This window comes from Mesocricetus auratus, unplaced genomic scaffold (assembly GCF_017639785.1).
Source record: "Mesocricetus auratus isolate SY011 unplaced genomic scaffold, BCM_Maur_2.0 Super-Scaffold_100008, whole genome shotgun sequence".
NCBI lineage: Eukaryota > Metazoa > Chordata > Mammalia > Rodentia > Cricetidae > Mesocricetus > Mesocricetus auratus.
Window position 1 is genome coordinate 49,612,924 of NW_024429192.1, and position 16,570 is coordinate 49,629,493.

General features: G+C 39.1%; 1 protein-coding gene across 4 annotated transcripts in view; it reads right to left on the minus strand.

The window, feature by feature from the left end:
* LOC101835248 (limbic system associated membrane protein) overlaps positions 1 to 16,570 on the minus strand; it is a 2,091,329-nt gene that overhangs the window by 32,843 nt on the left and 2,041,916 nt on the right. For all 4 annotated transcript variants that reach the window (XM_040750272.1, XM_040750274.1, XM_040750273.1 and 1 more), the window contains 2 exons: positions 6,803 to 6,923; positions 6,207 to 6,355 (listed from right to left, as the gene is read on the minus strand). In XM_040750272.1, the coding sequence (XP_040606206.1) occupies positions 6,207 to 6,355; positions 6,803 to 6,923 (270 nt within the window). The remainder of the gene's footprint in view (positions 1 to 6,206; positions 6,356 to 6,802; positions 6,924 to 16,570) is intronic.

Genomic DNA, 16,570 nt, shown 5'->3' on the forward strand with positions numbered 1-16,570 from the left:
ATTTTTGTTTGAACACTAGGGTCTAAAATATATGAGTATCTATGGAAAACAAAAATCCCAGGATAGCAAAAACAATCCTGTACAATAAAGGAACCTTCTGAGGCATCACCATCCCTATCTTCAAGCTTTACTATCCAGCTATAGTAATAAAAATAAACGAGTCTCTCACTCTCACGGCCCCATACTTGACCTTCTTCCTATGAATTAAATATACTGATGGAGTTTATGTTTTAGAGTGTCTCTCTCCTTCCTCCTTAATATTCTAGATTTGACTCTAAATCCTTCTGGAGGCTCTTTCAGCAAGGTAGAATAATGTGGTAGAGACAGGGCTCCCTACTTGTCAACTCCTAACTCTATCCATATCATTCTTTCTAGAAGGTTATTTAAATACTGTCAAATGAAAACCAATAAAAATGAAGCCACAGAGAGACAAACGCATTCAAGTTTGTTCTGCCTTTCACCTTGTACTGTAATGTCTGTAAGGAAACGTTGATCTTTCCTGGTCTTCAGGTCCTCCATACATCTGGTCATTGAGTTCCAGGCATTATGGGATGTACTCTCTAGCTTGACTGAAAGTTGCAGGTTAAATATGAAAGCTTCCTAAGGGCATTAAGATACAGCAGTTCAAAAATAAATATTCAGAGAACAATTGTGTCTTAGTTATATAAGTGCCAAATAGAAAAAAATGATTTAAACCTTCAGTGCATATTTGCTATTTAGTTCCGGCTTTGAAAATGAGTATTTGAACTGCTCTCAGCATTTATATAGCAGTTGGAGACCACTGTCCTGTACTATACTCTCTCTACTGCGTTTTATTTTATTATTACTATTGTTATTCAGAGTGTTTAAGTGACTTAGCTTAATATTTCCTCATCACGCTGTTCACAGCTGGATCAACGCACTCTGCCCTGATTTTCACAAAGGGCATTTATAGTGCTAAAGCCTGCTACCTTCTCTACATTGCCTTTACAACTGCTTCCCAGCTGGTGAGTACCTTGTTAGTCTCACCCTCTTCTCATCATTTTAGGCTTATCACACCTCCTTAATTAGTCTTGTTTCTTCCTTCTATCCTTTTGGCTTATCTGCACTTAGATGCTTTCTCATTCCTGATTTTTTTATCCTCATTCTTTCCACTATTATCCCATTACCATTTAAATTTTACAGCAGGAGTTATGAGCTCCCTTAAGAGTAAAAGTGAGCTGAAAAATGCAGTAGATATCAACAGAAACAACACAAAACAAAACAGAAGGAAAAAAACAAAGAAAAGAAAATTTCAAACTATTGATTTTCAAAAACAGAAAAGCACATCTTGGACCTCTGTGTTTCTGCCTTGGATTTGGATGCTCAGTGTCAAAGCAGTTCAGTAGCTGAGCCAGAGATCGTAGGCACAGATTGAACTGTTAGCCCTAGAAAGACAGGCTGTGGCTTTTTGCATGGTCCTTAACTCTGGGTTTTCCTTTTCTATTGGTTGGCTCTGTTGGATATCACAAGAAAAAACTAAATGGGTACTAATGTTTCACAAGGAAGCATTTTGAATTGACTGCACCAGAAAGACAAAGCTGGAATGGAAGGTAAGGTGTTTATATCAAAATAATTCACTAACTCAGATTTTATTTTATTATGATTGTTACACAATTCTTCCTGAAACTCTGCTCTTTTGATGCCCATTTTTTGAAATAAAAAGCAATCCACGTGCCCTTTTGCTTCCTTTTGTATGTACAGAAAGTCTTTGAAGGAGTTAGTGTCTATTCTTTTATAATGTGTGGGGTTAGAGCTCAATAATAGCCCTTGTTATTATGAGGAATCTGTAATATTCTGATTAAGGAGTCTCCTAAATATTAACTACACCAAACACGGTGTACCTTCAACACCAAACTCCTAAAATAATAACTTAGAATGTTTTCTGAAGGATAAGGGGAGGTCATGGACTGCTTGTGCAGTTTTGCAAATCTAGTCAATTATAAGTTTATAAGTTAATGATCATTTTAAAGGTAAAAAGTAAAATGAAAACACACCCCTGAACACTGGCATATAATGGGCCAGTGTAGTGGTCTTCGTATTTTTATTCTTTTATCTTTAATATTCTTGATGCCCGAGCATTGCACATATTTTTATGAATTTATCAACAGAACTCTCCTTTAACGTGGAAACAAACCACTCACCCAGAATGTTAGTTGAGAATCTCAACATTTTAAAGATTTAATTCCCTAATCTAGGACTCAGTACCCAGGCTGATGGGAGTTAGGGGGGCATGAGAATGGGAGATGGAAAATAAATGACTTTTCACCATAAAAAAAGAGAGAGAAAGAAACACAGCACAGTGAAGGGTCAGGAGAAAGGCTCATGACCTGAAGAGGAAGAAATTTGATGTTTCTTCACCTCCACATCACAAGTTGTGGCCCCCGACATTTTGTCTATATAAATACATAACATGTTAGTTTAGAAACTGCTTCTGGAAACATCAGGCTCAAATTTAAATCTCAAACTCAGCTTATATATCACTTTGCTTCTCTACTTCCATAAGCACTGTGCAGTAGGGAGGGAATAATGAGAAGGTAGTGAGGCTGTCCTGACGGTTACATGACAAGCAGGTGAAGCAAGCGCTGTACATAAGCCTCACTCGGGAAGAATTAACAACACTCAAACCATTGCTCCCATCTTCCCTCCCAATCCATTCTGCTAATGGAAACGTAAGCAAAGCACTGTGAAAAGATACAGCCATCATCTTGGGGGTAAATCTCAACTACCAGCCTAAGAGCATTGAGATGGTTATACTCCCTGTGTAGACTATGAAACCTCTCGTGGTATCAAAAGAAATACAAATCTTCGTTTATAGCATGAACACTGCTCTGTCTGAGCAGACCAAGGAGCTGAATTCCAGCCCATGAACATACCACATAGTTTGGGGATACCACATGGTTCAGGCATGAAGAAAAACACCTAAAAGGTATTATTCAAATACAAGCACGAGTCTTTGAAAGAATACTAGAATGTGTGAAGAATAAGAACAAATGAACGTAAACTGCTTCCCCTGGCTTAGGAAGAAAGTATTATAAACACAACATATTCTTGCACCGTCATTCAGTTATTTTGACCCCTCTGGAGAGGTGAATAGAGAGTGGAGAAAATAAATAAATATGTTGCTGAGATCAAGGGATGGCAAATTGACACTGCAGAAGTCAGCATGCCACTGCGGTGGACTGGGCAGGAAATGTGCTGAGCCCACCATCTTGGATGAATAATCATGAACTCAGGGACTCTGGCTCTAGGTCTCTACCTGCTGCTGCCTCTGGCTCACAGCAGCTCACCAGCTGCTGTATGTGCTCTGGCCTAGCTTGGTCAGCAGAGCACCCCACTGCCCACACAGTGCTTCTTTCAGAGCCTCCTGACACTGGTGGGTGGAGGAGGAGCAGCCACTGCCCTTACAGGGACACTTCCTTCCCTTCCCCTTTAATCTTGTTGACTTTGAGTTGAATGGGCAATCTACTTACACACGCCCTGTGCCCTGTCTTTTCTCTCTTTCTTTCCCCCTCCTTTATCCACTCACCCCCATACTTCTTTCTTTGCCTTCTTTCTTCCTCCCTCTCTCTTTCTTCTTTAACCCTGTGCAAACTGGGCTGCAGTAAAGTCCCATCTTCAAAGTTCTAGCTGTGCAGGCTTTAATGACATGCTTCCTGAACCTAACTAATGGAGTTGGGGTGGGCAGGAAGGCACCCTGTTCTTACTGCAAAAGAGACACAACTTTTCCCCTTGAAGTCCTTAACTGGGCTTTATGTCTAAGAAACAGAGTTCTTGGTTGCTTAATTTTCTACAATGTCAATAGCTCCTTTCCCTTCAAAGCCTAAGAAACAGAGTTCTTGGTTGCTTAATTTTCTACAATGTCAATAGCTCCTTTCCCTTCAAAGCCTAATGACCTTTCATTGGTGTTTAGTAAGTACACAACCTCTCAACTTTTTCATTGGGGGAAAACAATCCAAAACCAAGGTGAAGGCATATGCTGTGTCTACATGTTGCTAAATGCAAAATTATTACTTACACGTGATGCTGTGTAGAGGGCAGTGTGGGATCACTGGGAAGATGGCCACCACTGGCTACAGCAATGTGTACTTCACAGTGGAAGATGATGTCCCCAAATCATGAAGGTCTCTATGAACTAAATATTTGACCAATTCCCTGATTCTCAGTTTAAAAAGTGAAATTCTCTAAGATTCTTGATAATTCTGCATTTTACCATGTTAAATCGTTTTGTGGGTCATTGGGATGTGGCATTTCCCTTTCACCAGCCCTATGAGTGTCTTCACTGTCTATAACTCAGTCGTTGCTCTGCTTCTCTGGTGTGAGTACTCTCTCCTCAGCTTTTCCTTCCCTAGCCTTAAGGCAATGTTTCATTTATTCCTTGAACTTTGTGAGTAGCATGCTTTTCTTATTCTCTGTGGGATGGGAAGAAAATGTCTTTTTGTTTGTTTGTTTGTTTTGTTTTGTTTTCTGAGACAGGGGTTTTTCTGTAGCTTTGGAGCTTTTCTTGTAACTTGCTCTGTAGATCAGGCTGACCTCAAACTCACAGAGATCTGCCTGACTCTGCCTCCAACGCCAGGCAAGAAAATATATTTTAAGTGATGTATAATTGTTCATTTTTCTAAATAACTGGATTGCTGCTTTTTCTATTTTTGATCCCCTTAAAAACGTTTTTTTTTGTTTCGTATATGATGCTGTACTTGAACAGGTCCTCTTAGGTTTGTCCGAATCTCAGATTTATCATTGCGGCTGGGGTTTGCCTATACCTTTGGATATTCTTACATCAGGGAGGAACAGAGTAACTACATTTCTTAATTTATAGTTCCCTAAGTTTCTGGTGGGTATTGATGTCTCCATTTGGTGCAGAGAATATTTACATTTAGTCTTTAGAGACAAGTAAACAGGATCGAGTTCTCCGCTTTACACTGATGTAGCGTTTGATCTATATCTCATCAAACTACCACAGGCTGAAGCCAGGGGGAGTCAGTTAAGAATGAGAAAGTCAAGGCCACAGTTAGGGTAGCTTGTGATTGTTGTTTTTCAAAAGTGGTTTGAGATCTTCAGCAGTTTTCAAAGATCGTTAATACTATCTTTCAAGAGAACTCACTTAAATTGATTTTTCTTCCCAGAATCTTTTTTTCTTGAAGGTTCATCTAAATTGAATACAACAAGATGAAGACATCTTTCTTAGCTATAGTACTTTTTTTTTCTTCAGTTGAGCACATATAGAGGGGGAAGCTTTTAGTGGTTTGTTATTTTAAAGTAATAATAAAACTTTTAAAGCATTTTCTATTTAATCTATTTATTTGTGGTTCAGAAGGCTCTAACCATTCTGCCTTCGTTACTCTGATAAGTAAGGGTTCCTGTTCCACATATTATCATCTTTCTAAAATCCCATTCAGCAAACTGTCTGTCAGGGACATTTGAATGTGGAATTATAGCTACCTGGACAACAAGACTGTGGAGTTAGAAATATCACTGAACATACTGCCAGTGATCATGACTCCAAGGTGAGGTCTCTTAGCAGTCACACCTCTGAAAACACAGCTTACTTCTCAACTGTCTTTCAGTGTCTTCTTTTCTCTTCAGAAATGTACTATCTCCCACTATGCCACTTGTGCTGCAAATGGTGTACCAGAAAAGTGAAGTCCTTGCTGTCATGGGGAAATTGTCCCACAGCCTCTTCTCCTTCAAGCTTTATATTGTGCTTCAGTCATTCATTCTACCCTTCCTCTACATTAGGAAAATCACTTTGTTTTGCCAGCCTTTCCTTTTCCTAGGACTTCATTGACTCTCATGGGTATTTCTTTTCCCAGTCACCCTCGTTGCTGGCATATTCTAACAACCATCCATTTCCTAGCCCTTAAGTCACCTCAGCTTCTTAAAGAGGCCATAACAAAAGAAATATATGTCCTTTGAATATTTTTGAAGAGTAACCAAACAGGAAAAACATGAAACTAAAGAACACAGATGAAACAATGGGCAGTTTTCCAAAGTAAGAGAGGTAGAGAAGAGTTCTTCCTGTTTGTAAATCATGATGTTCACAGAGAGTGGGAACCTCCATTCTGATTTCAGTGGGAATATTCTTATTTTTGTGTAGGTTTATTTTAAGGAATGAGGGATGGTTTTCTAGTCAATGTGAGGGAACCCTGTAACTTACACTAAGCTAGGCTCTGTTTTGGCATACTTACTGAAAAGTACTAGGCTGGCATTGGTGACACCCAGCTTGTTGGCAGCCACGCAGGTATAGTTGCCATAGTGTTCCTCAGTGACATTGGTCACCGTCAGGGAGGACTGGCCCTCCGTGCTCTTAATCTCAAGGCCATTTGCACTGTTTATCCTAAGAATAACAAACAGAAGAGTTAAAAGGGATGGAGATGAAGGGCGTAGCTTGGTGGTTTCTTCTTCAACTTTACACTGAAGTTTTTAAAAAAAGAGGAGAGGCAATAGAGGGCTTGTTATATATCCTCACATATTATAATCATGTAACTTTTATTATCAGAACTGATGCCCATCCATAGAGAAGACATACCAATGGCTGAGTTTCACTAAAATTAAGTTTCTACTACATTCAAAAAACATAAATAGGTGGAAATTATCAACTAGACCATATTCCTCACTATTTAAATGTACGTGAGTGTTTTGGGGTTCAGCTTAAGGGCTACAATCTCCAAGGAATGTAATAAAGGAGATGTTGTAAAAAGTACAAAATTACAGATGGCCGGGGTCTTGCCATTAGGCTCTGGGAGACTTTCTGCTACTTGGGGCATAGAGCATTGGTACATACCTGGTATCATCCCGGTACCACTCAAAGTCAGGTGCAGGCACTGCTGAGGCCTCACATTTGAGGGAAGCTTGCCGTCCTGTGGTGGCTTCATTGCTCTTGGACTCCGTGATAGTGGGTGGATCTGTAGTAAGGGCAGATAGAGGGGTTTATTATGTGAGAGGCAAACACTGCTCCAGGGACAAAGAGCTGCTATGGGAGTGTCTTTCGGAAGAATAGGGACACAGTTTACATGGGAGTTGGAGGAGGCTCTAGAATTGCTACCCCAGGTAGAGTTATAAGAGGTATCTGGTTGGAGAGAGAAAGGAAAGTGATTGCATGAAAGCATCATTGACACGCCTCAAGATCAATTGAATGGCAATGGTCACCAGAAAGCTAAAGTCAAATGAAAAATGAATCAGTTTATATAATGAAACACTGGATATAATAGTGCTTTATGGGAATGAAACATAACATTTCTTTACCCCTCCCCCTTAGTCATTCTAATTGCTATATATATTATCTGTGATATTTTTTCCAGGAAGTGGTGAACCCAAAGGATAGTTTTCAGATTTATTTTTTAATTATGTGTATATCTGTATGTCTCTGTGGGGATATGTATATATGAGTTGAGTACTGGAGCCAATAGAGTTCAGAGAGGATACTGGATATTCTGAGATGGAGTTACAGGTAAGCTGTGAGCCATCTCACATGGATGCTCAGAACCTGAATCAAGGGTCTCTCCAAGAGCAGTACTTAGTCACTGAGAAAATACACCATTTGGCCATTTCCTTTTTCTCATTGCTATTATTAATATAGGTAGAAATGGCTTTGAGGAATCGAATGAAAACATGAGGGTGAAATTGCTCCCAAGCCAAAACTTTGCCATGTTTTCAAAGGACTCCAGAAACTAAAAAACAAGAAAACTACCATGGGTCATTGTTTTGATCTTTGCCCCTATGTGTTCCCTTCTGTTACTACATATGGCACAAGCCAACTTTGCTTTTATATACGAATTGCAATATGATGTGAGTCATAGTGCTCAGATGACCTGCTTGTCATCAGTCTTTAATGCTCACTGGCAGTTCGATAGTGATTTGTAATTTTTGTTGCCTTTGACTGGTCCTAATGAAATTATAATTGACTTGAGACAGAGTAAAAAACTTATCTGCTAGTCTAATTTTCCATGGTTCTCTAAATAGTCTTACCAAGGAGAGACAAGACAAGTGTGATCTCCTGGGTCCAGTGATTATTATTATTTTTTTTTGCCTGTGTAAATTTTAAGAAAGATTTTTTCCAGGTTAGGGGAGCTTGGCTCAGCCACCAAAGCGCTCACCCTTTAAGCATGATCACCTGAGTTTGATTCCAAATCCCCATGTAAAAATGCACACCATAGCATGGGCTTGTAATCTAGCCTCACTGATGATTTCTGGGCCAATTAGAGGAATCTGATGGCATTTCTTGAGATGACACTTGGAATTGTCCTTAGGCCCAAATGTATATTTGCACCTGCACATACATGTTTGCATGCACACACACAAACACACCTCACAGATAAAAGAGAGACACACAGACAGAGGGAGACATAAAGAGAAACACTCAAAAGTGGGCTCTTCCAGCCAAAGTTTATTCTCCAGGCAACGGTAACTTAACTGTGTGCATGTAGAAAAAGAAGCCCAAGTACCAATCAATCTCCTCAATTTTGGTGAAGGGAAAAGCTAATTAATAAAATTAACATTTTCCTAAACAACTCATGTAAATACCTGGACTACTTCATTTCTGCTTTTCTTCTACAGGTACTCAATTTCAATGTTCTCTGTCTACAGAAACTCAGCCTGAGTTACAGTCGTGTACAAAAACATTAGTCCAGCCTACGGTTTCCTCCCATCTCATTTTGCCAACAGTATGGAATATTTTTCCCACTTTCAGAGAGAATAGAGTAAGATGTATGTAAACAACAGGCCAGGGCATTTCTGTTGTTGAGATTGTTTAGATTTAGACTTAGCTACTCATTTTCTTATAAGTACAGAATGGAAAGATGAGATATTGAAAAGCTAAATAGAAGAACAAAAATGGCAAAACCTTGAACTGAAAGTAGGGGTCCTGGGATATAGCTTTAGTGTAGTTGTGTGGAGATCTCATTACACTATATCACCTGGGCCTTGAATTATCACTTATATATGAGGGGGACTGCATTTAAAAGTATTTAACAATTATCCCAGCCCATTCTTCAAAACTGGGCTGTCTTAGTGGTCAGGAGTAGGAAGTCTGAAGATTGAGTTTAGTCTTAGCCTGTGTTTTTTAGAACCATCTACTTGAGTCCAAGTCCTTTAATCCCTCCTTATCTTTTCAAAGAAAGAGACAGCTTAAAATGAGCAGCAAGGTTCCATTAGAAAGTCTTTCTATGATTGACTACATAGGTCATCGTAGCCCATCAGGTCAAATGATAGCTCATGAATTAGATGTATTTGTGTTGATGATAGATCTATTGTTGGAGGGATGGTGTTGTGGATTATTTGTACACTGTGTGAGGGTGGAATAGGTGGGACTTTTGGGCACAGAGAGGAAGTAGGAGGAGGAATCTAGGTGCTCAAGGGAGATACCAAGAGACAAGAAGAGGAAGCAAGAGGTATAAGATGGAAGAAAGGTAATGCCCTGTGATAGAAAGTAGGTTAATATAAATGTGTTGTGAACAAGCCTAAGCTATAGGCCAAGATTTCATAATTAATAAGCAGTCTCTTTGTCATTATTTGGGAGACTTGTTACAGGATAGGTATAAAATACAGGAGGCTATAAACTTAGATTTAAATTTGATGCACCTGAGCTCAAATTGAGGCTTGGCCCCTCAGTGTTCTTCCTTACTAGAGAGTTTGGTACTTTGCCCAGAGTCACACTGCTTCAATAAAGCACTGAAACTAGCAGCAGGGGAGGTCTATTTGGAAGCTGATGAAGGAATTTAGAAATATTCTTCACCAGGTTTATGACAAAACTATGTGAAGGAGAATATACAGAGCCCCAGAAATGAACACCTAGAAAAGGGTTAGATGTAAAGGAGACGGGAAGAAAGAATAAAAGGATAACACTCATGTTTTTGTTTGGGAATCAGGAAATGTCATCCCCCAAAATAAGGTACACAAAAGTGGTGGACTACAGCCCAGTGAGTTGAGTTTGATGCAAATGCATGAGGATCTGAAAGGGCAGATAGACATATATCACTGTCCAGTCAGCTCAGCCAATTGGTGGACTCCATGTTCAGTGAGAAACCCTGACTCAAAAAAGAAAAAATACAATAGCAACAACAACAAAAAAACCAAACCAGTAAGTTACAGAATGATAGCCAAAGACACCTGAAGTTAATGTCTGTTCCTCACACATATGCACACATGTGTACTATATACACACATGTACACATGTGGATACCCGAACACACATGAGCACATCACAAATATGCATCACACACACATGTGCACACACGCACATGCGTGCACGCACACACACACAGAGTAAATGAATAACTAAGGTAGATATGACCAACAAATAACTCTGTGCATTTAATTGTGCATCCTCACTTATTTTCACCATGTTTATGTTCTTCAAACACTCATGGCTTCACAATTTGTAGCACAATGGTCCACGGTTGTTGATGAGAAAGACAATTTTGATTCCGATTCTACAGTTTATTTAATAATTCAATATTAGAAAATGAATCTTAAGATATGTTTGTTTCTGCAACTATATGCACATAGTTGATAAATCCTTAGGGAAGACTGATGCTTTATTACTCTGCCATTTACCCAGCCAGTAAAAAAAAACACACCCTAATATCCTACCATCAGCACCAGCACCAGCATCACTAGCACCATCAGCACCATCAGCATCACCAGTGCCACCAGCACATTAGGCACACTCAGAGCTGTAGTGTCTTAATATGATATTGCTGTGGTGCATTCCTTCAAATGCCTCTGCCATAGTGCCAGGATCACAGGTTCCAAATGCAGAGTTTTACGAGCATTCCTTGCTCTGACAGGTTAAGTCCATCTAGTTATTTCATATATCTATTAATTTGTGCCTATTACATGTGGGATAATTTGGTTTTTTTCTGGATAAAATAATTGAGAACACACTGGTTCTGTTTGACTCATCTTTTCTCTTTGTCCTGGTTTTTTTGCCTCTGTTTTGGAGATAGTGTTTCACTATGTTGCTCATAATGTCCTTGGACATAGGACCCTTCTGATTTAAAAGAATAGCTGGGATCATAGGTGTGTGCCACCATAGCCAGCTAGCCCTCTTTGTCATTTTGGAATTTAGTTTTTCACCAGGGGTCCTCTGTTTCACAAAGCTGGATCTAGGCTCTCTCCTTCCTGTTCTCATATAGGTAGACGATGTCCCAACCCAGGACAACTGGTGTGTGTGTGTGTGTGTGTGTGTGTGTGTGTGTGTGTGTATGTATGTATGGGGGTTAGCTGAATATGCTAAGATACTACTTCTAGTTTGGACTTCTAACATAGAAGCATTTGTGTCTTTTAGATTCATCCTTATTTCTTAATTTGTTTGGGACACCAACAGGTAAGCAACAAACTATTTATTAACCTATTAGAGGCCTAAGCAAAAGGAAGTTGGCTACAAGCTAGGGTTAGGTGCATTATTCAGAAAAAGATGACTCTGAAAAGTCATCAAGTCCAAGTGCTTGCTTCCTTCTTTTAAAACTCAGCAAGTTCCTCTTACCAAAATCAATTCTGAGATACTGATAAGGAGTACAAAAGCTTCTTTCCCCTATTATTTCTCAAATGACATCATCATCCAGGTCCTCTTCCATGAGTTATGGGAATGGACATTTCAAAGTTCATTTGGAATTAATTCTGTGTAGGTGAGGCTAAGAAAGATTATTATGAATTATAGTGTAGCTTGCCTAAGATAGCTAAAATAATAGGTGTCCTTGTTCTAAATATGGTTATAATGAAAGTGTGGTTCCTACAAATGATGCACAGGGAGATTCATTGTTACTCTTTCTGTGATGTTGGAAGACCTTACAGTTGTCAAATGACTACTCTGGATTTTATTACTTAAAAATTCCAGGTCCTGAAAACATTAATCAAGGCTGTCTTATTCTTACATCACTGATAACAAGGTATTTCCATAAGCATGATGGTGATAAGGATAACAGTAGCTTAGGCAAAAATAGTCTCACTCATTTAATCTTCTTAATTGGGGGAAGATGCACAAAACCATAACATTTGAATAAAGAGTAAAATTTACTACCACTATGTAAACATATGAGTATTTTTTAAGATGTTATGATAGCCCTAAGCGTTAGGTGTTAGTAAGTTGGAAAAAACAAATTTGTAGAGGGTTCATAGCTTGTTCAAATTCATATGACCAGTTGTTGGGGAAGTCCTGTGCATTTGTCAATAAAGCACTGTCTGGCCAATAGGGAATCTAGATAGGAGGGACTAGGAGTCCAGAAGGACTCTGGGTAAGAAAAACACAAGAGTCAAGATGTAACGCCATGGGGTAGGAAGCCTGGAACTATTCTCCGGTAAGGAACATACTTAGATTAACAATTATGGGGTAATTACTTAAGTCAGAGCTAGCCAGTAAGAAACAAGCAAGGCCAACAGCTTCATAATTAATATAGCCTCCTGTGTGTTTATTTGGGACTGATGCGGCTCTAGAACCAGGCTGGCGGGAAGGCTCCTCTCAAGGAAAAAGCTTCTCTTTACAACCAGTATTTGCTGAAGTATGGATTCAGATTCAGGTCAATCATGTTCTGAATCTCTCTGATCTGCTATATTTGCTTGAGTTCTTTCATTTCATTTTTAGATTTATGTATTTTATGTGTATGAACATTTTTCTCACATGTATGCATATGCACTACTTGCATGCCTGGTGCCCTTGGAGGCTAGAGAGAGCATTAGATCCACTGAAACTGGAGTTATGGAGGATTGTAAACTTTCATGGCTTTGTGGGTGCTGGGAACCAAACCCAGATCTCTTCAAGAACAAAAAGTGCTCTTAACCACAGAACCCATCTCTCCAGTCCCAGGAATACACTCTTCCTAAAAAAATAGATATTATTTAAGTGAGCTTAAAAAGTGAATGTTATAGATTTCTATTTGCAGAGTGCTGAAAAAATGGCAAACATATACTAACACAGTTGATTTATTTCTACGTTAGGAGTCAGACGATGTAGACTTGATTTCCTGTTGAGCCTCCACTGTTAAGATTGACACTTCTTTCCTTAGCCCATTGCCTATGAATGCAGATGATGATACTTCCCTATCTTGTACACATACATAAGGCAAATATCATATGAAAACTTTTAAAGAGCACTTTTAAACATCTAATGTGGTTACATTACTTGTTTTTACCACTATTACTTTCATGTGTGTGGATAGAAAGTTACTGTGTTAGACCTATGAGTCTTAAGTCTTTGGCTTTGTGTCAGTGAATATTCATACCTCATGTCTATGAGAGAGGCAGGGTGTAGAGAACATGAAACTGGAGAGTTTGGGGTAGGGAAGTGATGGAGGATCTGGGAGAGGAGAATAACTATGATAAACTATATTCTATGATATTCTCAAAAAATAAGTAAAAATGTTACTTGGCAAAAGGAAGATCAACACAGATACTGGGTTGGTGCTGTCACGGATACCTAGAGAAGATCTTACTCTACATTGAGATGTTATTTTCCTCAAATGTCCTCATCATATGACTTTTGAATCAAAGTACTGTACAGTCTGGTGAAAATACACGTTTAGGTGCTACAGAGATTGTTCAGTGTTACATAATGCTTGCTGCTCTTCCAGGGACTCCAAGTTTGGTTTTCAGTAGACACCTGATAGCTTATAATTGTGTGTAACTCCACATGCCTTCTTTCGGACTTCGTAGGTACCCGTACATATGTGAATATCCAAAAGGCGACTTCAGTCTTGCTTGCCTATTTATTGTTCAGTGACTTCCTTCTGCTTTCTGTAAATCAACACATATCATGTGTAAGAACTGTGGAAATATTCAAGTCACATGTCCCTCACCATTTGTATCGGGTGAGCCAGTTAGTTCTAGATGCAGAGTTGGGTGAAAGAGAGATGGAAAGAAAAAAGAAGTTGCAAAGGAGGACAATATGAGCCACCCAGAGAGAGAGCTATGGGGAGGCAGAAGATGGCAGGATTTTTATGTCAATTAGGGAGAGGGAAGGAGATCTAGAATAAGCCTTTAGAAATTTCTCCAGAACTAGGAAAGATGTCCACTCTAGGAAGAGTCTGACTTAAACCAATAGCCTGAATTTACTGAACATTTACTATGTGATCCATACTATCCTAGGGACATATTTTAATGCATGATTGAAGCTGCAATTTTAAGTGTGTACCTAGAGTTTTTAAAGACAGTGTATCTCTGTGGTTGATATCTGAAAGAAATCTGTGGCTACATAAGACATAGAAAGCCAAAAGTCTTGCCCATTGCACAAATTACACTAAGATTATTTAATGACAAAGATTTTGGGTCTATGGTTTAACTTTCTATAGGTGCCAGGACCTCCTACCACTTACAAAATGGATTTTGCACGTAAACTGGCTTTGTGCAATGATATAGACCTACCACAGAGGCAGGTTACTAGAGAGAAATAAAAAGTAGAGGCTACAGAATCTGCTGTGAGCTCAACGGGTGAAACTGTTATGTCTCCCTTTCTTACTGTGCCAGCCTTCATGTGTCCTGCAACAAACATCTGTTGGTAACTGAGTAAATGAATCAATGAGTGGCAATGGGAAGGTTATCAGTGCTAAGATTGCTTTTTTTAGAGGTATCTAGGGTATGTTCATTATGATAATTTCTCCCACTAGCAGTTTTCTTAGCCATCCTGATTGCCTGACCTAATCCTGAAGCCTGTGGTTTGGAACAGAAGAGAACTCATGTTAAACAGAAGAATGGAGGTTCAGATGAGGTGACGAAGGGGCTCCTGGATAATCTCTATCAGTGATAAGGCATTTCTTTAATTTAATCTAGGAGGAAATCTCATCTAAATTTGGGTACCATGACTTACTTCAACAGGATTTCTGGTGCAGTGACTGATTTCATATAAATGCCATTTGTGAAGTTTGGATAAAAAAGGGGATCCCAGAGGAATGTGAACTTGGAATATTTTCCTGATTTGTAGCCAACGTGCATCATTTATCTCTAGAGTTTGGAAAAATATTAACAGGGAGTTTTATTTTGAGTTTTCTATCTATACCTTCAGTTAGTATTTGCTGAATAGTTTTACAGGGCCAGGCACATTCTTGTTCCTCTTGGTTAGAGCATATTGGGTGTTTAATTGAACTTAATGTGTCCATGTAATCTATTCCAAGATACTCTTTGAGAATCTGTAGGCTCTGCCCATATTCTATGATTCACTCATCACTCATCACTGGCTCATATTTTCATTAAAGTTTTCTTGAAAATTATCATTTTTCCTTTCTAAATTTCACTTTGGGGACAGTGAAGAGGGAGCAATGTCAGACTAATTGCTTCAATAATAACAGGACCCAGGCGGCTAGCTTTGATCTTGGAAACCATCTACAATCCGGACCCCTTTGATGTTTCATACAATAGAAGCATAAATATTTTCTATTTACTACATGATTGGACTTTCAGAAACCTAATTAAGTTGAAGGTCAATTAAGAGAAAATGAAATCTTGACTCCAAAAGTCAGACAAGAGGTGGCGGATGATAGCATGGCTATGTGTGCATAAAAGAAGTTAACTAACCTAATTATAAACTTACATAAACATCCAGAGAAATTGCCTTTCATGTGAAAAAAGGACCTAAAGCATTTTATAACATTGAGATCATTAATGCGTCTTTGAAACACACCCAGCACTGCAAAAGAATAGTAATACTGGCATTTCAAAACTCTATTACTAAAAAATTGGAGACAGCCAGGGATAAAAGCACTTCACAGCTCATCAAATGCAGCCCCTTGCTCTTCAAAATGAGACCATAAATGTGTAGTTCAGTGTTCTGTCTATTGGTTTCCCATAGGTACACTTCAAAATCTTCACTGCCCATTTCGGGAAGCTGAAAGGCTGGCTGGACTGGGCACTGGGGACCAGGGCATTCCAGCACGGGCTGAGCCACCTTAAGCCAGATTTCTGAACTTTCTAAAGCTCAGTTTCAAATGTCTCTAGCAAGACTACAGATGCTTATCTCATTGGATTACCGTGAGATTAAATAACATGTTTAAATCCCTAATAGGAAGCTGTGTGGAGCATTACAGATAATTGAAATGCCTCCCCCTCCTCTCCTTTCTTGGGAAGCTGGACTTTAGAATCAAACAGGCCTGACGCTGAACCCCTTTCCTTCCATTTGCTTCTTGTGTTGCTTTGGGAAGGTGATTTCCTGAACTCAGGTTTCAGTTTCTTTTTGGTTTTTTGAGATACGGTTTCTCTGTATCCTTGACTTTCCTGGAAAAGCCAAATTGATCTATCTGTAGACCAGACTGACCTCAGACTCATAGAGATCCACCTGCCTCTGCCTCCTGAGTGCTGGGATTAAAGGCATGCAACACTACAGCTTGGTCTCAGGCTTTGGTTTCTTAAATGAGATTGGAGTTGATTATATTTACTTTTCTAGGGTTGTTTGAAGAATAGAGAGCATTTGTACTAACTCTGGCACATAGCTGACAGCATGAAAGACATAACATGAAAATGTAATTCATTGTAGGCTAAAATATACTTTCCAAAGTGGGATAAAGTATTTGTGCATGCCTGTGTGTGTGAATGCATTGCATGATTGTGTGTGGAGGGGGGTGTTTTGTGT